General features: G+C 37.9%; 1 protein-coding gene across 6 annotated transcripts in view; it reads left to right on the forward strand.

Moving 5' to 3' along the window:
• The window catches only part of pds5a (PDS5 cohesin associated factor A), a 216,414-nt gene extending 189,595 nt beyond the window's left edge, over window positions 1-26,819 (forward strand). For 3 of the 6 annotated variants that reach the window (XM_060824715.1, XM_060824735.1, XM_060824726.1), the window contains exons 26-34: window positions 1,083-1,197; window positions 1,361-1,493; window positions 6,801-6,920; window positions 7,970-8,032; window positions 11,562-11,707; window positions 17,644-17,761; window positions 21,236-21,588; window positions 21,779-21,929; window positions 25,654-26,819. In XM_060824715.1, the coding sequence (XP_060680698.1) occupies window positions 1,083-1,197; window positions 1,361-1,493; window positions 6,801-6,920; window positions 7,970-8,032; window positions 11,562-11,707; window positions 17,644-17,761; window positions 21,236-21,588; window positions 21,779-21,929; window positions 25,654-25,698 (1,244 nt within the window). In that variant the 3' untranslated portion in view covers window positions 25,699-26,819. The remainder of the gene's footprint in view (window positions 1-1,082; window positions 1,198-1,360; window positions 1,494-6,800; window positions 6,921-7,969; window positions 8,033-11,561; window positions 11,708-17,643; window positions 17,762-21,235; window positions 21,589-21,778; window positions 21,930-25,653) is intronic. The other 3 variants (XM_060824744.1, XM_060824754.1, XM_060824763.1) reach the window with 3 other exon arrangements.
• Window positions 26,820-27,498: the final 679 nt, after the last annotated feature.

Raw genomic sequence — 27,498 nt, forward strand, 5'->3', positions numbered from 1 at the left:
TGTCTATGAGATAATACCTCCCCCACCCCACCCCCCACCACTCAATTATTCTTCTAAACCTAAGTAAATATAATTCTAACTAATCCAAGTCTCTTTAATTATGTCAGTCCTGCCATTCCAGGAATCAATTTAGTATACCTTTGTTATGTTCCCTTGATAGCCAGGATATCCTTCCTCAGATAAGGAAACCAAAATGTGCACACTATTCCAGATGTGGTCACACCGATTCCTGTACATTTGCAGAAAGGCCAGCATAGTATTTTCTGCCTTCACCTGCTGCACCTAAAAATCACCTTTCAGCAACTGATATACAAAAACGCTCAGGACTCCCCTTTCCCAATCTATCACCATTCAACTAACATGTTTTCTTATTTTTGCACCAATGTGAATATCTTCATATTTATCCACATTCTACTTTCTTGGGTGCCTGCCAATATATCCATTTCAAAAATAAGTGTGGAATTCTAGTCCTCCTTAAATTCTTCATTTCTTTGAGGATAAATATTTAGCGAAAATCTGGTTGAGAGGTTGAAAGTATTACGAGGAGTTGAAAATGTAGAGAAAGGGCATAATCTTACAAATTAGAGCTCGGCTATGCGAGAGCAAAATCACAAGTATTTTTTCACTTGGATAGTGGAAATCTGGAACTTTCTCTCCAAAATACAGAGTACGACATCAATTGAGATTTTGAAACTGAGATTTCTGTCGCCTAAAAATATAGAGCATTGGTGGGCAAATGGTGTTGAAGTGCAGCCATTTAATTCAGTGACAGAGCAGGCCTCAGTGGCTAATTGACCATTGTTGATAATAAGTGCACTCATTAATAATTTTGAAAAATAGCTACTGATATAAACTGCTATTTGATTATTTCGGGTTTTCCTTCTGTAATTAATAATTAAATCTTGAATAAGCTTCCATTTAAGCAATAACAACTCTATGCACTAACTACTCGATTTTGTTAGTATAAGACTGTTAGAACTTGCTTGTCAGTTTTTGCCACTTTTCAAATTGACATATATGTATCTTGCACTTGTAACCTTTCAGAAAAAGACTTTTGAAACTATGCTCTTTATTTTCTTCAGAGAAGCTGTTATCTCTATTGCCAGAATATGTAGTTCCATACACCGTTCATTTGCTTGCTCATGACCCAGATTTTACGAAAACACAGGATATTGAACAGCTGCGTGACATCAAAGAGTAAGTAAAGTTATACTGCAAAAATTTGACCTCGACAACTATTTCCAAGTAGTATTCTATTCAATGTAAGGTGCCAATTATAGCATTCTCCTTTTGCTTTGTAAGCCTTGTCTTTAAAACAAAACAAAGTATCTAATGCTTTTTTAAAATTATATTTGATAAGGTGCCTATGGTTCATGTTGGAAGTTTTAATGACAAAAAATGAAAATAATAGTCATGCTTTTATAAGAAAAATGGTGGAGAACATCAAACAAACAAAGGATGCCCAAGCACCGGATGATGGCAAAATGAATGAGGTAAGAAGTGCAAAACTTGTACTATACGGCTGTACAGAGATACTGAATAAAAGCTACTTGACATAGTGTAATCTACTAGATAACCTTTTTATATATTCACTCATGGGTTGTGGACTTTGCTAGCTAGACCAGCATTTGTCCCTAAATCTTGCCCTGGAGAGGTGGTGAGCTGATTTCTTGAAACCAGTGCAATTCTTTCATATAAAACATGCAATTAAGAAGGAAATTCTTGGATTTCTGACTTATCAATAGTTAAGGTACAATGAAATTGTTTGAAGTAAATATAGTTTTGTGGCTTAGAGGGGAATTTGCAGATGTTGGTATGCCCATGCACCTGCATTCCTAAAGCAGTAATAGAGCTTGCAGATTTGGGAAGGTCCAATGTGTGGAGCCTTGTTAACTTATTACAGTATGTCTTGTAGTTGGTACACACTCTGTGCACTGGTGGTGGAAGGAGTGAATGTTGAAGGTGTTGGATGGGGTGTCAATCAAGTGACAGCTTTGTTCTGGGTGGTGTCAAACTTCTTGTGTTGTAATTATACTCCACAAGAAAAAGTATTCCATCACACTCCTTACTGTACTTTTTTGATGATTGTGCAAGCATTGGGGAAATGAGAGCTGAGTTACTTGCCACAAAATCTCTAGCCTCTGACCTACTGTTACAGCCTAAGCATTTTATGGCTGATTCATTTCAACTTCTGGTCAATGGTGACCATAAGGATATTGATTGTAGGAGATTCAGTGACGGTAATGCCATTAAATGTCAAGGATGATGGTCATTGCCTGTCACTTCTTTGACATGAATACTACTTGCTACTTATCAGCCCAAGCATGGATGTTATCCACGACTTGGTACTATTGGTCACAGGCTGTTTCAGAAGAAGCAGAGGACTCATGAATGACACTGAACATTATTGTAAGCATGAGCAAATGTCCCTATTTCTGATGCTGGGGACATCAAGAGGCTGTTGGGTTGGATAAAAATATATTCTATATTTTTGGCTGAAGGTTGATGTAAATACTACGGCCATTTCTTTCGCACTGATGTGGGCTCTCCCATTGTTGAATATGGGATGTTTGTGAAAGCTTATCTCCTATAAGAACATAAGACCACAAGAAACAGGAAGAAGAGTAGGGCTTTTCGGCACCTTGAGTCTATATTGCCATTCAGTAGGATCATGGCTGATGTCTTGTTAATAGTCCACCACTATTCATGACTGGATCTGGCAGGGCTCCAGTTGTGGGATCACTTCATCCTGTCTGTTGCATGTTACTTCCATTGTTTGGCAGGCAAGTCATCCTGCGCTTTAGCTTCACCAGGTTGAGACCTCATTTGTTAATGTAACGGGCATTTCTATAATGCACTCCTGCATTCCTCATTGAACAAAGGTTGATCTCTGGGCATGATAGAGTTCCTGTTAAGCCAGGCCTTACAGATTGTAGTTAAATACAATTCTGCTGTTACTAACAGCTCTTGTGATCTCGGAGAAGCCTAATTGCAGATCCATTTGAAGTCTGTCCCATTACGTAGTTCCTGGAAGTAATGATCACAAACAATCTATCTTGATTCTCTTACGTCAAAGTGACGGTCAAGAAAGCACAATAATATCTGTTTCCTCAGGAGGCTATTGAAATTCGGTATGTCTTCAAAGACTTACCAATCTTTATAAATGCACCATAGAAAGCATTTTATCTGGATGCATCGCAGCGTGATGCAGTAACTGTTTTGCCCAAGACTAAGACTAAGAAACTACAGTGTCCATCACGCATTCCATCCATTTGACTCCATCTATACTTGCAGCTGCCTTGGGTAAGCAGGCAACACAAAGACCCCTCCCACCCTCTTCTGTCGGGGAGAAGATAAAGAAGTTTGAATATATGTACAATCAGATTCAAGAACAGCTTCTTACCTGCTGTTATCAGACATTTGAACAAACTTCTCAAATGTTAAATCTGATATCTCTACACTTTCTCTGCAGCTGTAACACTATTCTGCACTCTGTTCTGCCACCCTGAAACACTTTGTATGCTATGATGTGCCTGTACAGCATGCAAAACAACACTTTTCACTGTTTCTCAGAACATGTGACAACAACCAACCTTAAACAAATGATGCCATCTCCACAAGGACTATGCAGTGGTGGAAGCACCTGTAACATGTAAAAAGACGACAATGAGGCCAAGTAGATTCCTACTCATATTGGTTCATTCACTGCCCTCTGCATACCCAATCTTGCAGCACAGCTACCTCCATAGGAATTGGACAGTTTGATCACTCGTGGTGCTGCTGTGAGCCATTCTTAGTGATGGACGTTGAAATCCCTCATGCACAGTATGTTTTACACTCTAGCCACCCTCCATATTTCCTCCAAGTGGTGTTCAACATAGAGGACTACTGATCAGTCAGCAGAAGGTATGTGGCAATTGGCAAGAAATTTGCTTGCCCATGGAGTTTGACCTGATGCCATTAGACTCAATGGGACCCGGAGCCATTATTGAAAACGTCCGAGGCAACTCCTTTCTGGTTGAGGTAAATTGTACCATAATCAAGTGTGTACAATTTGAAGATTATTCTTTCAGTGCTAACATTGCACTGAATAATCTATTTAATGTGTCTAACTTGATTTAATTATTCAGTTATGTAACTTTATTTTGAAACAGAATTGAGTCTTACACCATAAATCTTCCAACTTCTGTTTGTTCCTTGAGCGCAGGTATTGGTCAGTTTACTGTAAGTGCATTGTACTTTGCGCTACTGGATCACAATATGTGTTCTGCCTAAAGGCAGTGCCTTGATGAGTTCTATGTCTGTTTGCTCTGTGCTAGCCATTCTCCTCCTCCTCCCTATTTCTTTGAAATCCTCCCTCCATAACATCTCTTACTGGTCAGGTTCCTCTTAGCATGTCCTGGCCAGCTTCCCTTTCCCTTCCTAATTTTGTTCAACAAACTTCTATCTTTGTTCACACTCGGGGAATTTAGAAATAAAAAGTCAATTAGTGATCAATGAACTTCATAAATTTGAACTTCCCTTTGTGCTTCCTTATTGGAGATCCTTTGTTCTCACACATTCTGCATAATATAACAAAGTAATCACATTTCATCACTAATTATATTTAGTGGTCAAGAATACATTACAAGATATTCCTGCATTGTTTGAACATTTCTTCAGTATGTCCAGGTCTCTGTACCTTTATTTCAAACAAATTAAATATAACAGTATGTATTAGTGCAGTAAGGGCTCCTATATCAAATCAATAATGAATGATGTTGTAGCAGCAAACTGCAATATATGGAGTTACATTTGTGACAATTGAACTGATGAATGGAAAAAAATTCTGTTATTTTTGATAACATGCCAGTGGGAATGTTTACTCATCCTTTATTCAAATTTATTAAGATTCTTTGAAGAGTTGAGAAATAGGGAAGCAGTGGATGTAAGTTTTGGTTTCCCTACCTAAAATAAAATGTACTAGTAATTGAGGCAATACAGAGAAGTTTTACGAAGTCGATCCTAGATTTGGAATGATTTGCTTATGAGAAGATGTTGATGAATTTGTGCCTGTACTTTAATAAGTTTAGAAGACTTATATTAGGGGACTTAATGGAGTAGACATGGAGATATTGGTTTCTTTTGTCAGAGACTCTGGGATTAAAGGGCACCATCTTAGAATGAGGGCTCACCCTTTTAAGACAGAGCTGAAGGAATTTCTTTTGGATTGCTGTGGAATCTATGCTGTCCTTTACCCCTCAAGACTGTATCAGCTGGATTGTTAAGTATATTCAGGGCAGAGATAGACAGATGTTTAATCAGTATAGGCATTAGTCGTTACAGAGAAAAGGCAAGAAAGTTTTTAGACTGATCAGATCGTCCATGATTTCATTGAATGGCAGAGCAGACTTCATGGACCCGACTGGCCTGCTTCTGTTCCAATGCCTTATGGTCTCATAAGCTGTAATGGGGGCAAAATTGCACAGAGCAGTCTAGATATAGTCAAACCAAGATTTGAAACAGTTGAAGCATTGCTGCTCCTGTTCTTAAATTCTCTTGTGGTAAAGCTTAACATACCATTAGACCTTCTAAATGCTTGCTGCAGCTGCATGTTCTCCTTCAGTGATTTTTTTTTAGTACTCATTCAAGGTATAAGCATACCACTGGCTAGCCTGCAATTATTACCTAGCGTCAACCACATTGCTATGGATCTGGCAACACAGGAAAATCGGATAAAAGCCAGGGTTGAATCAGCATGGGGTGTTCTGGATTACTAATCCAGTGGCATTACCACTATTTCACAATCTGCTCATTGAGGGTGACTTTGTCCCTGTTGTGAATGTCCGCACTTCTAACCTTTTCCGATTTATCTACATTTTCATGTCACACTATTGTTGAGACTTGGACAGTCAGTGTAGTCATGCTTAGATTGTCATGGGATGATAGTTAGAGTCTCTTATATTGGAGATGGTCATTGCCTGGTACTTACGTGACATAAATTCTACTTGCTACTGATCAGTCCAAGCCTGTACACTGTTCAGTTCTTGTTGCATAAGGACACTGACTGCTTCAGAATCTGCAGAGTTCCAAATGGTACAGAACATGGTGCAATTGTCATCAAATGTCCCCATTTCTGACCTTATGATGGAGGGAAAGTAATCAAGGACACTTGAAGCAAGGGAAGGTGACAGCAAAGTGGTAATTTCACTGGATAAGTAATCCAGAGGCTAGGTTATGTTCTGGGGCATTAATGTCCTTTAGGGATTGAAACTGCTATCCTTACCTATGCTATATGTGACTTCAGATCCATAGCAACATTTTTGACCCTTTATGGGCAATGAATCCTGACCTTGCCAGTGATACCCACAACCCATGAAGGTTGAAGATACTTGGGTGTAGGATCAGCAATGATGTCCTAGAACCGAGATGATTGACCTCCAACAGCTATTAATCCCCTGTTGAAGATAGATATAATGTTTGAGATGGACTTTTACACATTTTGTAGTTTTCAGTTTTCAAGCCTGGAAATTCAGTAATTTCTTGCTCATGTTTTCCTAATCTTAGATACAGCAAAAGTTGCCACCAAATTGGAAACGTGATTTTGCTCTAATTGATTTAATTTCACATTTAAGATGCAAATGTCATTAGCATCAGAGTGATGACAAGCTGCTGCCATTGTAAAGTCATATCCTCCATTTTACCATGGAAGATTCAATGGGAAATCTAATTGTATTGGAATGCTGCAACTATTTTTCATATTCAGAACCTCTTCAACATGGCAAATGTTGCTACTTTTATGCTTTTCTTTGTGTTTACAGAAACTCTACATAGTATGTGATGTGGCGCTTATTGTCATCACAACCAAAAGTACTACCTATAACCTGGACTCTCCAAAGGATCCTGTACTGCCGACAAAGTTCTTCACCCCACCTGACAAAGTAATTTGTTAATTTTGCTCTTGAAGTTGGCTTTAAATGTCCTTGTGAAGGGATGGTATTGGGGTGGTCAGCTCTTCCCAATAGAAACAAAACTGAGCGAGTCTTTTATTGGCAGGTTGACATTGGATTATCTTTCAGCAGAAATTTTGAACTTAAATGATTGAGGAAGGCACAAAAGGTGGTGAGAATGTGGGAAATATTCCCAGCAATAGCCAAGTAGCCAACTTGCAAACCCACCAAGTTGGTAAGTGGGCAGTGCTAGGGCAAATGCATATTAACAAGAGCATGCTGTAGATTATTGCAGTAATTGGTCAGTGCGGTTTTAATCAGAATTTCTCCCTCTTTCCCCATTCTTATACGCATGATAGGCTATGCAGTCTTTATCATCATAAGTTAACAGCTGCATCAATGTAATTCTTGGACGATAAACAGAATATTCATAGTGTTGTGATGAACTGTTGAAAACGACCCATGTACCAAGCTTCAGTGTTGAAGCATAACTAAATTCCAAGTATTGTGCTGTGAGATGGAGTAAGTTTCACATTTTTAAGTGCTTTCAGGTTCTGAACCATGGCAATTCATCTATGACACCTATGGAAGAGTATTGATAATTCTGTTTTCAAATTTCTCAGTTTTGAAAATGATGCAAAATATAGACCATCAAGGCAATCTGGTGACATTGGTGTATACTAAATGTACTACACTATGGACTGGTAAAGTTTCTCATTCATCAAGTGAGTTACAGAGAAAAGGCAGTTTGAAAATGGTCAGTTGTATCACATGTACATTTCATGGTTCAAGTATGTTGCACATACATGACTCAAGTAGAGGTCTGTGCAACATGTAACTCAACAAGCAAGATAAGGCATATGTATTCACATTGAGGAGGTTTCATGGTAGAAGGAGCAAATTACTTGTAATCTTTTATTTTGTTTTACTGTTTTAATGAAATGCATGTTCATTAGTTTCTCCATTGTAGCTTTGGTTCTAGATTTTTTTCCTGCCTCAATCGCAAATATATTGTTTTTGATCAATGTTTCTTTGTTCAGGATTCCAGCAATAACAAGTGCTACTTGTCAGATGAGGCAAAGACATTATTACTGACAGGGAAGGTAAGGTTCAATCCCGTCCTCATCACTGCGGTTCTGTGTTATAAAATTCCCCACATTTTAACATAATTAGCATTAATTATGTGGGACTCCTGAGGTTAAGCTTGTTCTTAATAGAAAACGTACACAGTTTTACTGTGTATATGGTACATTGTTTACATGATCTGCAATTTTTGACAGGGCCCTTCAAGTTTCCAAAAATCAAAATGTTCCATTTTTCAAGTGACATCTCGAAGTGTCAAAATTCAAGAACAAAATAAAATTGTATAAGTTGTACAATTTGTACTTTAATACTTTAATAAAAATAAAATAACATTTTAGGTTATTTATGGGATTTTTTTAAAAGAAAAGCAAATTCAAGACAGTTGTTTTGATTTTGGTTTGTGTAGTTTTCATGCAGCTTTCAATATCTTAGGTGCAGTTCCACAAGTTTGACCATAAAACATAGGAGTAGAAATAGGTCATTCACCGGTTAAGTCTGCTGCACCATTTGATGAGATCATGGTTGATCTGATAACTCTCAATTCCACTTGCCTGCCTTTTCACTTGATTCCCTTACTGCCGAAATGTCTCTTCCGCCCCGCCCCCCGCCCCCAAACCTCTTCTGCCCCCCTTCTGTCTGTTATTTTCCGGTTTCCCGTTTGTCTCAACCCCGAATGGTCAAATGTTTACTTTAAAGATTCTCTTTCTTTTCATACACTTCTACTGTCTGTTTATACGTTTTTTGCTAATTTACTCTCATTCTGCTTGACGCCCTTACTATCAACTTTGCTGGTTTGCCTGTGCTTTGCTGGTTTCTGAAACTGTTCCAGTCCTCAGGTGTGCAACTATTCTTCACAACATTAGTAGCCTCTTCTTTCATTCTGTTACCCTAGTAAGCCACAAATGGTTCTCCAAGTTTTTGTGTTTTAATTATACTTATTTTTGTTCAACATTTTGAATTGTTCATTTGTACCTTTCTTGCTGTTTCTTCTCACACACTTTACACTACCCTAACTCATCCTGGCAAGCTTTCCCTTGATGCTCATGTAATTCAGATTTTTGTTTTAAATTTAAATATGATGTTCCAAACTTAATACGTTGTTCAGTTGTGTGAGTCACACTTTCTCGGAACCTGTTACGATTAGATTACCAGTTAAGCTGCCTGCACAATACCAGATCTAAAACAGCTTTGTCCTAGTTCTTTAACATGTTCTTCAGGAAGCTATCATGGAAACATTCTATAAACTCATTTTCAAGACAACCTTTGCCAAGTTGATTTGTCCACCCTGAATTTGAAGAGGTGACGGCCTAGTATTGTTAATACTGGACTGTTAATCCAGAGACCAGATAATATTGTGGAGACCTGGTTCAAATCCCACAATGGCAGATGGTGGAATTTAAACCAATAAAAATCTGAAATTGTCAATTTGGTCAATGTCATTTGTTAGAAAGAACCATCGCTGATAGCCTTTAGGGAAGGAAACTGCCACCCTTATCTGGTCTGGCAGGTAAGTCAGTCATTATTTGCTTAATGCTCCATCCACTGGTATAACTAATGTTCAGAGCTGAAAATGTGTTGCTGGTCAAAACACAGCAGGCCAGGCAGCATCTCAGGAATAGGGAATTCGACGTTTCGAGCATAAGCCCTTCATCAGGAATGAAGGGCTTATGCTCGAAACGTCGAATTCCCTATTCCTGAGATGCTGCCTGGCCTGCTGTGCTTTGACCAGCAACACATTTTCAGCTGTGATCTCCAGCATCTGCAGACCTCATTTTTAACTAATGTTCAGATCCAAAAATACTAGTTGCATCATCATTTAAGGTATCTTATTCCTAATAACCAAATTTCTATCAGTGCTGATTCTACTGATGAGTCAGAATCTGTTCGTTCTTCTGTTCATCTGCTCTTGTCTAATCTACCTTTTCATGAAATGTGTGCTCTGTTGAGGGAGATGGTAGCTTGGTAGTAATCTCTTTGGACTAGTCAACCAGAAGTCTTGGGCGCATGCTTTGTGGACATTGGTTCAAATCCCATCTTGAGGTTTGAAATTCAATTAATAAACCTCCTAATCTGAGTAATGATGACCATGAAACCATTTGTTTCTCTAATGTATTTTAGGGAAGGAAACCAGTCTGGCCAGATATTATACCAGACGACAGCAATATTGTTGACAACCCTCTGAAAAGGCCTAGCAAGCCACTCATTTCAAGGGAAGTTAAGGATGGGCAAGATTACTGGTCTTTGCAGTAATGCCCAATTTCCAAGGAACAATCTCACTTTGTAACTGCGTCAAAGTAATGACATAGTTGAATCTAAACCATTTCTCTCCATTAGTGTCACTAATTACAGTTGGTTACTATAAATGTTGTGTTTTCAGAGGATCACTAATTTTATTATTTTTCCACTTTTTTTAATGTGGAGTTACTACTGTTAGACTCCCTGTCCTGCTATGCTTGTCTTTCTCCAACTCGCTACATTCACGTATTCCCTTTCCCTCCTGTCCTACTTAATGGTAACAATTACCCTTCTAGTCATTGACTTTTGAAACTCGGCTGAATTTTAGAATGGCTCAAAAGATCATGAAATGAAGTTGATGTACTTAAGTAATAATTAACAAGGTTTTTAGCCTGTTAATCGTGGAAACTGTTAAAGGCATGACATTTTCATTCCAACTTTTTATATCAGCTTACGATGAATTTAAAGTCTAATTTTATGAATAGAATAATTGATATAAAGGCTGAGATCCATGCTATTGAGATGTTCAAATAATCAAAGCTTGGTTTAATTGAGAGTTTGATTTCAGTTATTCAGGAGTGTGTTATCACCAATCATGAGTTTCCTGGAATTCCGAGTTCTGTTAAATGTGCAATGTAATTTTGAACTACTGTACTTGAATATCGTTGATCAAATTAGCAAGGATTACAATATAAGAAGTTTATGTAGATCTATGTGCAAGATTCTTCTTTCACTAGTTGCTTGGCTCAATGTGATCTTTTGGGTGTAATTTCAGTTTTTAAAATAAGCTTCAAGTGAAACAATTGTATACTATTTGAAAACAAAATTATGGTAGTATGTTCATTTGATAACAGTCATTACAGTGATCTTATTTTTCACTGTGGTTAAATCATAAAAATTGGTGGTGCTGCTGCTTTCATTAGTCATAAAATTATTACCCAGTTTTCTGAAATATAATTCTGTACTGTCAAAACATGACAGATTTTTATCAGATTTTGATCCATCACAGTGCAGGTTGTCACATGCACTGTACTTTGATTATCCATTTTGTGGCATGTAAGTGATCTGTTATATCATGCATTTTCAGCAGCATTGCAGTAGTCTGTTTACTAAATATTAATTTCAGTATTCAGCTGAAGAATACTGTAGTTAATTTTTCCTAGTAAATAAGTTCAGGTTGTGGCATATTGACTTGTAGGATTCCAATGCACGATAACAACTTGTTTCTGCAAAACGTTTAAAACCTGTTAGTTCATTCGAATGATGAATTTTTTGTGGTGATTCATGCATATGTTTTAACACTATTGTTCTCAGCCCAAACCAGCCACTGTACTGGGTACAGTAAATAAACCTTTGTCAGCTGCTGGTAGAAGACCACAAGACAGAGCTTCAGGGTTAGAGATGGGAAGTAATATAAGTGGAAACTCCGAGCCCAGTTCACCAGCCCCAAATAGGGGAAGGTAAGCTATCACTCTATTGTGCTTAACAGAAGAATAGATTAGACCTTTCACAGTGGGAAATTATCAAAATTATATAGACTTGGAAAGATGTAAATAGCAGAAAAGATAATTTATTAGCTAATAGCTAACTACATTAGCTAATTTATTATCTAATGTGATGAGACTATCCTTGGAAAAGCTAGTATAGCCCATCCCTAATTATTTGTGAAAATAGGACGGTGACGTTTTAACTGCTGCATTTCATAATGTAAGTACATACTCACTGCTGTTAAGTGTGTGCCACATTTTTGACTTTGTAACTGTGAAGGTGAGTGATATATTTCAATTGAATTGAATTAGCTTTATTGTCACATACTCAAATAAAAAGTTTGTAAGTTGCTATTTACAGCGTCATCTTAGGTACAAAGGTGGGTAGGTACAGCTTCAGTTACAAGATTCCAAGATTTCCAAGTCAAGATGGTACAGTTTTGCAGTGGAACTTGTAGATGGTGATATTTCTGTGCATCTGTTGCCCTTGCCCTTCCAGGTGGAGCGGGTCACCTGTTTGGAAGATGCTGTTGAATGAACCTTAGTGAGTTCCTGCAGCACATCATGCAAATGGTATAAATTGGTGCCAGTGAACACCAGTTGTGGATAGGAGTGCCAATCAGGAGTGCTGTTTTGTCTTGCATGAGCTCCTTGAACATTGTCGGACCTGCACTCAGACAGGCAAATGGAGAGAGTCCATCTTGAATTGTGTCCTGAAGATGGAGCGTAGATTTTGGGAGCTAGATTCTGAGTTATTTGCTGGATGATTCCAAGCCTCTGACTTGGTAGAGTTACGGTATTTATATGGCAAGACCAATTAAGTTCCTGGCCAATGGTAATGTCTAGAATATTGATGGTGTGGAAGTTCAACCATAGCATTGCTGCTGAATATCAAGAAGTTCTTTCTTGTTGGAGATGGTTATTGAACTGCAGATATGTAATATCAGCATTACTTGCCATTGATCAGCCAAAGCTTCGATATTGTGCAAATCTTGCTGAATATGAACGTGGACTGCTTCAGTATCTAGGACCATAAGACATAGGAGTGGAAATAAGGCCATTCAGCCCATCGAGTCCACTCCACCATTCAATCACGGCTGATGGGCATTTCAACTCCACTTACCCGCATTCTCCCCGTAGCCCTTAATTCCTCGAGACAAAGGAAGGACAAATTGTGCTGAATATTGTGCCACCTTCATAAACATCCCCGTTTTTGATCACATGCTAAAAGAAATGCTGTTGATAAAGTACCTGAAGTTAAGAACTAGGAGCAGGACTGATTATGGCTAATCTTGAACTTCTTTGCCACTTTCCTGTCCATTTACCTTATCCCTGAGACATCAAATATCTCTTTCAGCCTTAAATGTATTCAGTGATAGAGTGTCCACTATTCTCTGAGAATTCAAAAGATTCACAGCCCTTTCTTTGGAGTAATGATCATCCTTTACCCTTATCCTGAAATTGTGGTCCCATACTTTAGACTAGGGAGGTAGTGGCCTAGTGGTATTATCGCTAAGACAAATCCAAGAACTCACCTAATATTTTGTGGACCCAGGTGCAGAGCATGCCATGGCAGATGGTGAAATTTGCATTTAATGGAGCGTCTAGAATTAAAAGTGTAATGATGACCATGAAGCGATTGTTGATTGTCAGAAAAACCCATTTGGTTCATTAATGTCCTTTAGGGGAGGAAATCTATCATCTGTACCTGGTCAGGCCTACATATGTCTCCAGAACATTGACAATGTGGTTGACTCTTAACTGCCCTCTGGGCAATAAATGCTGGCTTAGCCAGAGATGCCAACATCCTGTGAGTGATTTTTTAAAAAATTCCCTAGCCATTGGAAACAACTTCTTACTATCTATCTTATAAAACTCCTTCAGAAGCTTCTATGTTTCAATTGAATAATATCTCTTTTCTCTAAATTCCAGGGAATAAAGGCACATTTTAAATAGCCTTCCACAGGACAATGCCCTCATTCTAGGGACAATTTATTAACTGTCTCTGACCTGCCTTCAATAGACGTATATCTATCTTCATTGGAGGCATGCACTGACATAGTATTCTGAACTGGGTGCCAATAAAGCACAGTATAGTTATCACATAACTTCTTTATTGCAAGAGGAGAACAGGAATGAAGGCTAAAGGTACCATTAAACCTATGTTATGTACTGTGTTCAGTTTTGGACGCCATAGCATAAGCCTGGAGTGAGTTCATCAAAACAGTACCAAATTTATTATGAGGGCAGGTTGAATAGATGAGGCTTGGGTCTCCTGAATATGGAAAATTAAGGTGTGATCTAACTGAATTGTTTAAGGTGACAAAATAATTGGTTGAGAGAGATGGGGAGAAACTATTTTCTGCGATGGAATTATTCACAACAAAGATACAAAACTTAAATTTTAGGATGCTTTATCTAAGGAAGCTTCAAAGCCATATTATGAATACTCATCATTTCGAAATGGAAGTTCAAGAAAGAATCTGAGATTATGTAGGTGTTTTCATGGACTCCCAGCAAATGTTCACACTCCCACATTTATGACCATGAGATGTAGGAGCAAATTAGGCATTTGGGCCCATCACGTCCTGGCCCAACCATCTTCAGCTGCTTTATCCAATGACCTTTCCTCCATCAATTGATTAGAGGTGAGGATGTTTGATTGCACAATTTTCATAACCAATTATGATGACTTAGTTACTGTTGAAATGCAAGAAGATCTGGACAATATTAGGGTTTGAGCGCAAGTAGCATTTGCACCACACATACCAGCCAATGACCGTCTACAATAAAAGACAATCTAGCAAAGCCCCTTGACACATAATAGTGTTACTATCAATGAATCCACCACTGTTAACAGCATGGGAGTTACCATTGACCAGCAATTCAAGAGTAGGTCAGAGGCTCAGAATACTGCAGCAAAGAACTCTCACCTGACTTCTAGAAACCTCCAAAACACAAGTCAGCAGTCCAATGAAAAAGTCCCTACTTGACTGCAGCTCCAACAATACTCGAGAAGCTTTGTATTATTGAGGACAAAGCAGCTCACTTGATTGGCACCACATCCACAAATGTCCACAACCTCCATTCCTGATGCTCAGTAGCAACAGTGTACTATCAATAAGATGCACTGCTGAAATTCACCAGTATCCTTCTACAGCACCTTCTAAACCCATAACCACTTCCATCCAGAAGACAAGGACAGCAGATATGCGAGAGCACCACCAACTGCAAGCTCCCCTCCAAGCTATTCAGCTTCCTGACTTGGAAATAAATTGCCGTTCTTTCACTGCTGCTGAGTCATATCCTGGAATTTTGACCCTAACTGCGTTATGTCTACCTACTGCATGTGGATTGCAGCAGTCTCCCACCAAATGCCACTAAGATGGGCAGTAAATGCTGGTCAAGTCAGCAGCATCCAAGTCCCACAAATGGAAAAAATTGATAACCCAGTCAATGACGCCTACATCGCACAATGAATATTTTTAAAAGTTATGATCTGCCATTTGGTGAAAAATTGACTGATTTTATAATCCTCAACTCCACTTTTTTGCTGTTTCTTCATAACCCTTGATTCCCTTACTAATTAAAAATCTGGCTATCTCAGCCTTGAATGTACTTAATAACCCAGACTTGACAGCCTTCTGTGATAAAGATTCCCAAAATCCCCTGAGAGATGAAATTCCTCCCCATCATGGTCTTAAATGTGTGGCCCCTCTGGTACTACAGACTCCCACAGGGTAAAACATTCCTCCCTCTATCGACTGTGCGAAGGCCTCTAAGAATCGTATACTTCAATCAGGTGTTTTATCATTCTCCTAAACCGCAGTGCATACATGACCAAACTACTCAATCTGTCCGCAAAGAAAATGTCTCCTTACCTGGGATTAACCGAGTGAACTTTTTGTGGACTGTCTTCAATGGCAGAGTATGCCCTTAGGTAAGGGAACCAAAACTGTGCACAATATTCCAGCTGTCGTCTTATTAATACTTTGTACAGTTTAGTAAAACTTCCTATTCCTTTTGAAATAAAGGTCAGCAGTCCATTTGCCTTCCCTATAGCCTGCTGAGTACGGATGTTATTTTTTTTGATTGATGTTGAGGACCTCCAAAATCCTCTGTGCTGCAGCTTGCTGTCTTTCCATATTTAAATAATGTTCAGCTCTTTTGTTCTTCCTGCCAAAGTGCATAACCCCTCATTTCCACACGTTCCTTCTGACAAATTTTGCACACTCACATAATCTGTCTATATCTCACTGTAGTTCCTTCTCATTACTTTGCTTTCCACTGATTTTTGAGTTATCTGCAAATCTCACTATTGTATGTTCACTTCCTCCTGATTTATTCTGTCCTACAGACAGTTATTGTTAGGAGCCTATAAATTTTGCTGAACAGGGTCATCTTTCCCTTGTTATTCGTTGTCTCCATCCATCAATATTCTATATCATTTGATCCTAGATCATGTTATCATATTAGCACTGTTAAAGTTGCACATCACTCATATTAAGTTCCTAGCTCTGATCTTGTAATCTCTCTGTCACAGCTATAAAATCATACTCATTAGCCTATGTTTGTGCTGTTCAGTTATTCAATTGTTTTGAATATTATGTATATTTAAGTAAAAAGCCATTCATTTTGCCTTTCTGCCAGTGGAGCGATATACCATATAGAAATAGTTTGGCTGGAAAACCAGCTGTTTGCTGTAGATCTCAATTCTACATGTTTTTGTGTTGAGCATCACTGCTTTCTGAAGCTTACTCTTTGCTCTGATATGGAGTGACCAATATGAAATTCTCCATTTGACTTGGAAGACGGTATCTAGTGTATTCACATTGTTTAAACATAAGGAAAAACCTTAGTGTATTTCTAGTTGTTCAAGGTATGTATAAAGATTTGTAGCTTGGGTGCTGGTTGCAATTTTGGGCATGTGTGCTGAGCTGGGAGTTTGGTTTGCAGACGTTTTGTCCTCTTTCCAGGTGACATCCTCAGTGCTGTGGAGTCCCTTGTGAATTTGTTTTTTTTTTAATTAGTTGATTGAGTTAATTCCCGTTACACCATACACTGCCTTGCATATACACAATTCAAATACTTTTCTAGTATTTGAACGCATTATAGTCTCCTGTTGTTGCATACAATCAAATCTCTGCCCCACACAAACTTTTTACTGAATTGACTGAAAATTTAATTAGGCAACTTTTTGTTTAAAAAAAAGTTGAAACTGTCATAGAGTCTTCACATTTATAAAATAATTAATGTAACTTGTACATATGTTATAAGTAATATGAATAATAAAATTCTATTGCAGTAGAACAATGTTGAATAATAGTATTTTGGCGATCCTAAATATGATAGTGTAAGAAATAATTGGAGAAAATACTGCAAAATCAAACTAAATGGTGCAAAACTTACCTTGGATAAAATAAATCCACCTTTACATTATTTTTGAAATATGAATAATGCTTATTGAAAAGAGGATTGTTTTGAAAAGCCCATCAGTTAGAGTACCTGAATTTATAGTTGGGATATTTTTGTATGATCAGCTTAAAATCTGGATGTTATTTCTGCTCTCCCTCTGAATATTATGATGTTAGTAGCTGAGATGCTGTTCCTGCTCTTCTAGTATTTGCACACAGTTAAACCCACTTTCATTCAAATCATGTATGTAAATCCTGTTGTCTATACATTCTCCTGATGTGTTGTCTTTTTTGCTAACTTACTTGTTTGACCTATGTTTGAAACAGCTGCATGGGCAGTTAAATCAATTTTAAGCAATATTTTGACATTCCTAATGCCAAATTGAAAGTACAATTATAGTGACATACGTAGTGTAACTATTTGAATTAACTAATTCTGCTATGGTGTTTCGGATTTTGGAAACATTATTTGCATCTTTATTTAATTCATCGCAGGGAGCAGAATTCGGAAGTTCCAGAAACAGAAGTGAGTGAGAATGAGGAAAACCCAGTCATATTACTTACGGTTGTACCAGCTAAAACGGAGAAGAAGGATGAGCCAGTCAGAAACAAGGTGCAGTACGCTTGGTCTATTTGGATCTTCAACCCTTAAAAGTCACCACAGCAGTCTTGTTTTTTTTTTCCTGACCTTAGAAGGAAGGATGGGAAATAAATTTGATATGAAACGCACTTTTCACTATCTGCCCCTCATCAAATCCATATGCTTTGTATCAATGTCTTTCTCTTGGAAGATAAAAATGAGCAGTTATGGCCAATTGTGATTTCTAATGTACAAAAATTCACAAGAAGGAAAATGTATGGTCACTTATTGAGAGTCACTTATTGTTATACAGCCATTATAACACTGAACGGCTATGTAGTCTGTCAACTCCATGTTACTCTCTGTAAAGGACTCCAGTTGGTCCCATTCAACTATTCTGTCCCAATAGTGTTGCAAATTTATTTCCCTCAACTGCCTATCCAGTTTCTTTTTGATTGAAATGGACTTCAGTAAGGCGTTTGACAAGGTTCCTCATAAGAGGTTGGTTAGCAAGATTAGATCTCATGGAATACAGGGAGAACTAGCCATTTGGATACAAAATTGGCTTAACAGAGGGTGGTGGTGGAGGGTTGCTTTTCAGACTGGAGGCATGTGACCAGTGGAGTGCCAAAAGGATTGGTGCTGGGTCCACTATTTTTCGTCATTTATATAATCGATTTGGATCTGAACATAGGAGGTATAGTTGGTAAGTTTGCAGATAACACCAAAATTGGAGATGTAGTAGACAGCGAAGGAGGTTACCTCAAATTACAAAGAGATCTTGATGAGATGGGCAAATGGACTGAGGAGTGGCAGATGTAGTTTAATTTAGATAAATGCAAGCTGCTGCGTTTTGGGAAAGCAAAATGATACGGTCCGAGGGATTGTTGCTGAACAAAGAGACCTTGGAGTGTAGGTTCATAGCTCCTTGTAAGTGGAGTCGCAGGTAGATAGGATAGTGAAGGTGGCGTTTGGTATGCTTTCCTTTATTGGTCAGAGTATTGAGTACAGGAGTCGGGAGGTTATGTTGCGCTATACAGGATGATGGCTAGGCCACTTTTGGAATATTGTGTGCAATTCTGGTCTCCTTCCTATTGGAAAGATGTTGTGAAACTTGAAAGGGTTCAGAAAAGATTTACAAGGATGTTGCCAGGGTTGGAGGATTTGAGCTATAGGGAGAGGCTGAACAGGCTGGAGTTGTTTTCCCTGGAGTGTCGGAGACTGAGGGGTGACCTTGTAGAGGTTTATAAAATCATAAGGGGTATGGATAGGATAAAGAGACAAAGTCTTTTCCCTAAGGTGGGGGAGACCAGAACTAGAGGGCATAGGTTTGGAGTGAGAGGGGAAAGATATAAAAGGGACGTAAGGGGCAACGCTTCCATGCAGAGGATGGTGCATATATGGAATGATCGGCCACAGGAAGTGGTGGACGCTGGTACAATTGCAGCATTTGAAAGGTATCTGGATGGGTATATGAATAAGAAGGGTTTCGAGGGATATGAGCCAAATGTTGGCAAATAGGATTAGGTTGGAATATCTGATCAGCATGGACAAGTTGGACTGAAGGGTCTGTTTCCGTGCTCTATGACTCTATGAAATCATCTGGTATTTTCAGCATTTGCTGCCATCACCCTCATAAGCAGTAATTTACAGGTATTTGCCACTTGCATATAGTTTTTACAAAGGTGTCCTGCATCTCTGGCCCAGAACCTTAAATCTGTGCTCCCTGATCCTCAAATTCTTTTCTTTATCTACTTTTCCTACTTTGTATATCTTTTCAAATCTCTACTCTTGCTCCATAGTGGACCAACCCAGCTTCTCAAATATTATCTTGTAGTTAAAATTCCATAGAATAAAATTTTGCTAAACCACCTGTGCACCCTCTTATGCATCCTCACATTCTTCCTAAAGTGTGATGTCCAAAACTGGATGCAGTACAGGTAGTTTTTCAATAATGTGATTTTTTTTTCTTTTGCAACCTCACGTTATGGAAAAATCACGCTTTAAAAATTACACTTAAGTGTTGGCAATGTAATTGCATTACAGCCAACACAAGTTTTAAAAATTTGTGCCCCCAGTTCATCAATTGCATTACAGTGAATTCGCATTAATAAAATGCGTGTTATAGCAGAACTTCAGTTGTGTCCTAACTGGACTTTTGTAAACATTCCTCATAACTCCTCTCCTTTTGTAGTCAATACTTACTTCTATAAAACACAATCCCACATGCTTTGTTTACAGTTCTCAATATTCTCTCAAATTAATACACATGAATCTCCAGGTATCTCTGTGAACATTCTTTAAACTATGTTATGAATGGTGTATTGCATTTCCTTGTTTCTTATACCAAAATGCAACATCTCTCACTTCTCTGTATCATGCTCTGTTTGCCAGATACCCAAGTTTGGTATTGTAGAAAAAAATGTTTCTGTATTCCTAATTTTAAGTCATTTTATATACACCAAAGAAAAGTTGTCCTAGCACTGAACTATGGAGAATATCACTGCAGCCATCCTCAGTCTGAAAAACATGCTGTTTTCTGTCCATAGACCATTTTTTATGAAGGCTAACACTACAATTCCAGCAGCCTGAATCCTGTTAACCAGCTTTTTATTTAGTATTTTTGTTAGACACTTTCGTACAATCCCTGTAGGCACCAGCTATTGCTTTCCATTCATCTGCCTTTCATGTCACTTCATAAAAACTTCACTTATTAGTCAGGTATGATATGCCTATTCCAAATCTGTAGTACCTATCTTTTAATTAGTTTAACTCTCCAGGTCCTTCTTGACTTTTTTCCTCTCAAATTATTGTTTCTAAAATCTCAACCACCAAAATCCACCATTGGTGTTAAACTGGTAGACTTACAGTTACAAGTATATATCCTTGCGCCCTTTCTCAGATATTGTCATGTTTACCAATCCTTTGAATAAATCATATCAATATACTTTATTTAATTGCAAAATATATGGTTCTGGTCAAATTGGATTGAAAACATTTCATCCTTTCCTCAACTTTATTATAAAATCTTGGAGACAAGCTGTGCATTAACAATTTTGTGCCTTATGGTAAGCTGTCCTTTAGACATGAAGAAAGTGAGGTCTGCAGATGCTGGAGATCAGAGCTGAAAATGTGTTGCTGGAAAAGCGCAGCAGGTCAGGCAGCATCCAAGGAACAGGAAATTCGACTTTTCGGGCATAAGCCCTTAGCCTGCTGGACACACTTTCCTCATTCCTGATGAAGGGCTTATGCCCGAAACGTTGAATTTCCTGTTCCTTGGATGCTGCCTGACCTGCTGCGCTTTTCCAGCAACACATTTTCAGCTCTGTCCTTTAGACATGGACAGCTGACACATTGCATTCCACCATTCGAATGTTATTTTAAATCAATGGGTTTTATAAACTAAAACAAAACTTCTTCAAAATAGAATCATGAGCAATAGCTTCTGTAATTATCTACTGCAGTATTACGCATTGCTCTGTGTACATTCTGTCCTCCTTATAATAGGAGATGTCCTCTGAACAGTCTTTACCACCACAGACCAGTACAGAACGTGGAAAAAAAAGGACAGCACCAGCTGGTTCAGAGAATATTCAGCAGATAACAGAAGAGAGAAAATCTGAAGAGTCAGTAGCACCGGTTCCACCCAAAGCCAGACGAGGACGTCCTCCCAAAGCTGTATCTGAAAGTAATACTGCAAAGAACTCAGACCCAAACAAAGCTGCAGGAAGAGGCAGAAAGCGAGTTGCAGCCAGTCAGGAGAGTCCTGCAGAACCAGAAACAACAAATGTTAAAGTACCAAAACAGCAAGAAACAAACGTCAAGCGAGCATCAGCACAGAGACAAATGGATCTACAAAGGTAGTTTTTGTTGGAAGGGGAGCTTTTAATGAATGTTTATTTCTCTTTGTCTGGTTTTTTACTTTCAAAATTTGCTTTTGTCCTCTCTGCCAGCTTTATCAAGTTAATAACTAAATAAACTTAACACGTCAGTTTAAGGGAATGAAGTAGAATTTCCTGCTACTGACTTTGAGCCCTATTTATTTTTCAGAATCCAGGTTTTGGACAGTGATGGATATTCAGTGATGGATCTAGAGTCTACTCCAGAAAGTTCAGCTGAGGAACTGGATTTGTTTAAATCCTGTGAGAGCAGCCAGAATGAGGTTGATAACACAAAGCTAGCAGAGAGAGGCTTCCTTCAGGTGCAGTAGTATTAAAGACCAATTATAAAATCTTATTGAAAGAGACAACATAAAAACATTAAGACTAGCCTAACTAGGGTTAGGTGGAAGACCTTAAATGAATTGTTTTAGGTTCAGAACACTATTGAAAATCAGCTCTTTTACATCTTCCTCACCTGGAGACGACCAGGTCCAAAATAAGTTTCAAACTCTGTGAAATAGCTAAGACTCAATGCAGCCAAAATCACTTTTGTTAACAAACTCATGATTGACAACGGTGCAAATTTCACATACTAGAGACTCCATCAATTACCCATACCATAACATAACGTAAGTTAAAATAATTCAAATTCTACAGGTCAGTTGCAAGAAACTGAGATATTTGATTTTACTTTGTTTTTTTTTACGTTACTGTGTGCCATCTGTGGTGAGTTGGCAAATTGGATACAAAACTGGCTTGGTCATAGAAGTCAGGGTAGTTGTGGGGAGTGTTTTTCTGACTAGAGATCTGTGACCAGTGGTGGGATCTCTATTGTTTGTACTATATATAAATGATTTGAATGAAAATGCAGGTAATCTGATTAGTAAGTTTGCAGATGACACAAAAATTGGAATTGTTGTTCATGAGGTAGATTATCGATGGTTACAGCGGGATGTAGACAAGTTGTAAATTTGGGCATAGAAATGGCTAATGGAGTTTAATCTGGATAAGTGAGATGGTGCATTTTGAGAGGTCAAATGCAAGAGGAAAGTATCCAGTAAATGGCCGAATCCTTTGGAGCATTGAAAACAGAGGGATCTTGAGGTGCAACTCCATAACTCCCTGAAAATGGCCATACAAGTGAATAAAGTGGTAAAGAAGGCGAAATGGCATGTTTGCTTTTGTCAGTCAGGGGACTGAGTAAAGAAGTTGGCAAGTCATATTGCAGCTAATTAAAACTTTAGTTGGGCCACATTTGGAGTATTGTATGCGGTTCTGGTCACCAACAACAGGAAGGGTATGGAGACTTTGGAGCAGGCGCAAAAGAGGTTTACCAGAATGTTGCCTGGATTGGAGTGTGTTAGTGATAAGGAGGCTGGACAAACTTGAATTGTTTTTGCTAGAGCATCAGAGTCTGAGGAGTGAACTTATGGAAGTATATTAAATTATGAGAAACATGGATAGGGTGGAAACGTCAGATATGAGGAGGCATAAGTTTAAGGTGTGAGGGAAGAAATTTGAAGGAGATGTGCAAGGAAAGCTTTTTTTTTTACACAGAGGGTGATAAGTGCCTGGAATGCCCTGCCAGCGGAGGTGGTAGAAATGGAGATGGTAGCAGTGTTTAAGAAGCACTTTGACGCATAAATCCCCAGGCAGGGAATAGAGGGATATGGACCATATGTAGGCAGTTTGATTAGATTAGAATGGCATCATGGTCGGCACAGACCTGGTGGGCTAAAAGGTCCTGTGGTGTACTGTTCTATGTTTTTGTGTGTCTCCAAGACCTCCCATATGATTAGTGTCACAAAAAAGTCCTTGAAGAGAAGTTCAGAATTGGAAGACAAGTGACATGGTGTAAATGTTGGAAATCTGAAGTAAAGGTAAAAACAAAGTGCAGGAAATCCTTAGTATGTCAGACAAAACTGCAATGAGGGAAACAAAGTTAATTTTTCAGGTCAATAACCTACCATCTGGGCAAATGAAAGGTGATTGACCTAAACCTGTAACATTTTTGCTCTGTCCATGGATGCTCCTAGACCTGCTAAGTATTTCCAGAATTTTCCGCTTTATTTCACAATGGGAGCGTGGTCTTCGACCTTCCAGCTAGTTTGCCTGCAGTGAACTAGAAACTTCAAATATATATTTGCATAAAGTGGTAGAAAAACATCCTTGGGATTCCCTCACACTGAGTCTCAGGTGCATCTTTGAAATATTCATCAAAGTACAAATCAGCCTTTTTCACAAGAAAAGACAGGAAAAGATGAATAATCAAGGTGATGGCTTCCTTAATTTTAGTTTAGGGTATGTTCTTTCTCAAATTGTTTTTTTTTTGTTTGAATATGACTTACTTTGTGATGGATAATCTTCTGGTCAGCCTTGAAGCTTTTGAGATTTCCAAGGCAGTCGGCCTCTGATGGTTGTTCAGTTCTTCCTGACAACTTCTTCGTACTCTTCAGTATTTCACATTGATTTGTGAAGTGAAGGACAGTTTTTGTGTTATAGCAAATCATTTGAAGCTGGTGTAGAAAATCCAGGTTTAGATGTTAAGAAATCTGTTTTGGATCCCTTTAAAATATTTCATATGAAGATAAAAACAGAGTTGTATGGGATGCTGACAGTTTGAGCATCGGACTATCTGTGGATGTTCTTTGAAATCTGATATCATATGATGACAATTTTAAATCTTCTCAAGACATAAAACTTCCGCTATTTTCTAAATTAAAATGTTTTTCCAAGAATTGTCCATGTGCACTTTTATTGCCTCTGCTTCTGAATCCTTTACGTTTAGTTTTATAAACTGACATCTTGATCGTAATAATCTCAGCAAGAAAATGTGTAATCAGCCAAGTACACATGAACCAAATTGATAAAATCTATCAACCTTTGTTCTGCCTCTTCAGTTTATTCAGTTATTTCCTCCCTTGGAAGACTAAAGGTAAAACTATTGAGAATAAAAACTTGTGAATTTCATCTATCCCTCTTGAGGAATTAAGTAAAAGCATATATATTCTGTTAATAGAGAATTTTCCCCAGTGAGGACTTCACTATTGATTGTCTCACATAATGAGGTATATGCTGAGCTTTGGTGGAAATATGCATAGACTAACATTACAGACTGCCTTTGACTGTAAGGGTTCAATATAGTTGCTAATGTGGAATATTTGCATTACAGCTTGTGTACAATGCTTTATACGAATGTTTGATGCTGACACAAAGTAAGATCATGCTAAGTCTCCCAAATTCCAGTGTTGACATTCTTTACTATGGGCACGGAATTCACTCGATATAAGTAAAAAAAAATCTGTAGTTTTGAGATTCTTACAGGAAGGGGTTAAAAATAACTTACTCCTATAAATTAAACTACCTTATCAAAGTTGAGCTTCATACTCTTCTCACAAGACAGCCTTCTAAATATGCAACATTTCCTCTTGCCATCCTAGTTGCTACTGAAACTGAGTGTTTCTAGAAAAGACTGCTCCTGCAAGCTGTCTGTCAAAGCTCTATTATTTAGAATGACTTCCACGAATTTATCATTGAATTTAAATTCCTCATCCTTCCATCTTTCCAAACCTTCACGGTACATTTTGCTGCTTTAATTCCTTCTTTTCCCTTTGCTTTTCTAACTCTAGCCCTCTGTGTTGTCCCTAACACAAACTTTCATCTTTAGCAGCAGAACTATCTGCGATCTCAACCCTGTTCTCTGAAACTCCCTCTGTAAACCCTTGTTCTGAACCCATCTTTAAAAGATTTCTCCAAATCAATTCCTTAACTCAAAGCTTCAAAATCAAATTTCTTCACCTCCTAAAACTTCCATAAAGCATCTGTATTTGTTCTCCTATATGGTATGTTCTTGGATATTAAAGAAAAATATAAATGCAAGTTGTTACTTCCACAAAATTGTAAGCACTCCTTTGCATTTGATCTCACAGAAAATACCAATTCACAAAGCAATCACAATATACATACATATATAATGTGTGCCTGTTCAGTACGACAATTTCTTTGTTTTGCTTTCTTCAACTTTTCATAATTTGTTTTGTGTAGGTAAGAAGAAAGTCCATGCCAAAGGGAAGGAGACAAAGGCTGTAGAAAAGAAGTATTCCTTGCCACTGAGGGAAATGTACCACATAAAAGGATTTGAGTTACTATATAAAACCTTAAATTAGTTTACACAACTCCTCACCCTCAAAACATCAGGACAGCATTGCATCAGAGTTTTAGTTAAGATATTATTGAACTCCTTCATTTAAATTTAATTGAACATTTAACTTTGCAATGTTGGAAGGGCAGCATTGTAATTCCCTGGGATTATTTTTATGAAGCATTTTTATATGTTAAGATTACTTAACTATTATCAACACTCATAAAAATAATTGCTAGATTAGGAGTTTGTTACAAGATGTCTTATTTAACCATTTTAATTATGCATCAGTAATTTGACTGCAGCAGTTTACCTTCCAAAGTAAGTTATTACACTGATTTGTGAAGTCGTTAGTGGTGCATCATCGTCATGCGTTACTATAAATTTTTACAGGCAGAAGCATTTGTATTATTTAAAATAGTCCCATATTGAATAGAATTTGATTTTGGTGAGTGTGGAAGAATGAAACTATTGCTTAAAAGAGCAGTTGGATATACACATAATATTTGGATCTACTGCCATACATGTCGTAAAGACTTACAAAAGAAAAGTGATTACTAAAGTCTGCTGTTAGACGTTGGGGATATTTTTGACACTGTTCTTTGAAATTTTTGCACTGAGTCCATATTGTTTATCCTTCTCAATAAGAAATCGCAGCAAGTTATGTGTATCTGTAGACTAGCCAGAGTCTGTATTTACAAAAAAAATCATTTTTGTGTAATATATATGAACAGTTAATGGAATTTGCGCAGGGAAATGTGGGTCTTTTGTGAATACAGACTGAAGTCTCATGATGGCATGATAATGGAATTGCTGCCTTTTGTGCTTTCTCCACTCCCCCCCCCCCCCCCCCCCCCCCACTCCAATGTATCCTCTTTTTTTCTCTCTCTTCTGCTTACCTTCATTTCCCCAGGAGAGTGAGGATGATCTGAAAATATGGAGTTCTCTACAGTTGCCAATGGCCAGTAGGCAACACACTTTCTAGGGTGGGATTGGGCTATTTGTATTTATGTCTACCCTTTCCCTACATGGTTGAGCTGACAATAAAACTCTACCATCTGACAACCCAGCTGAGAACTCGTGAAGTTGAACCTTCGTAGCAAAGTGCAAATGTTTGTTTAAGCTAGTGTTTGAATTTGAGGTTCAAAGGACCCTTATGTGGATGTTCAATACTCTACTTAATGGGTTATTCTTGAATTGCAGCTTTTAATGTTGAATATTGGAAAGAGTAAAAATTAGAACAGGATGTTTTTAAAAAATCCACTATCCTAACATTACCTTTTAAATCCTGCTTTTAGTAGTTTTAATTTATGAAAATTTATCAGAGGCCTTTTATGTTCTACTTTCTTATAAAAGTATATTGCTCTGAAGGGTAAATGGAAACGTTTTGAGTTTCAGATTTTTGTATCAAATCTTGAAGTAAATTGAGGTACTTTTGAAAGACCAGTTTTATGATGAAATGTTCAAGTTACCAGGCTCTGTAACCAATGATGTAAAAAATGAAGTGTTTTAGAAAAATTTGGATTTTGGCAGCTTGTGAAGACAGTTCAAAAAGTTCAGATTGTTAATGCATTTAACTGAGTGTTTTTATTGATATGTTCGAATTTTTTTAAATACTATTTTTCACCAGTTTGTCTCCCAGTTCACGCTCATCTTTGTTTATTTTAGTGAAATTCGTTACAATTACATCAATGTTGTGATTCCAGACATTGTTCATTGTAGTTATTGTGTACATTTTGATGTACACA

Source organism: Hemiscyllium ocellatum, chromosome 1 (genome assembly GCF_020745735.1).
Source record: "Hemiscyllium ocellatum isolate sHemOce1 chromosome 1, sHemOce1.pat.X.cur, whole genome shotgun sequence".
Lineage (NCBI taxonomy): Eukaryota > Metazoa > Chordata > Chondrichthyes > Orectolobiformes > Hemiscylliidae > Hemiscyllium > Hemiscyllium ocellatum.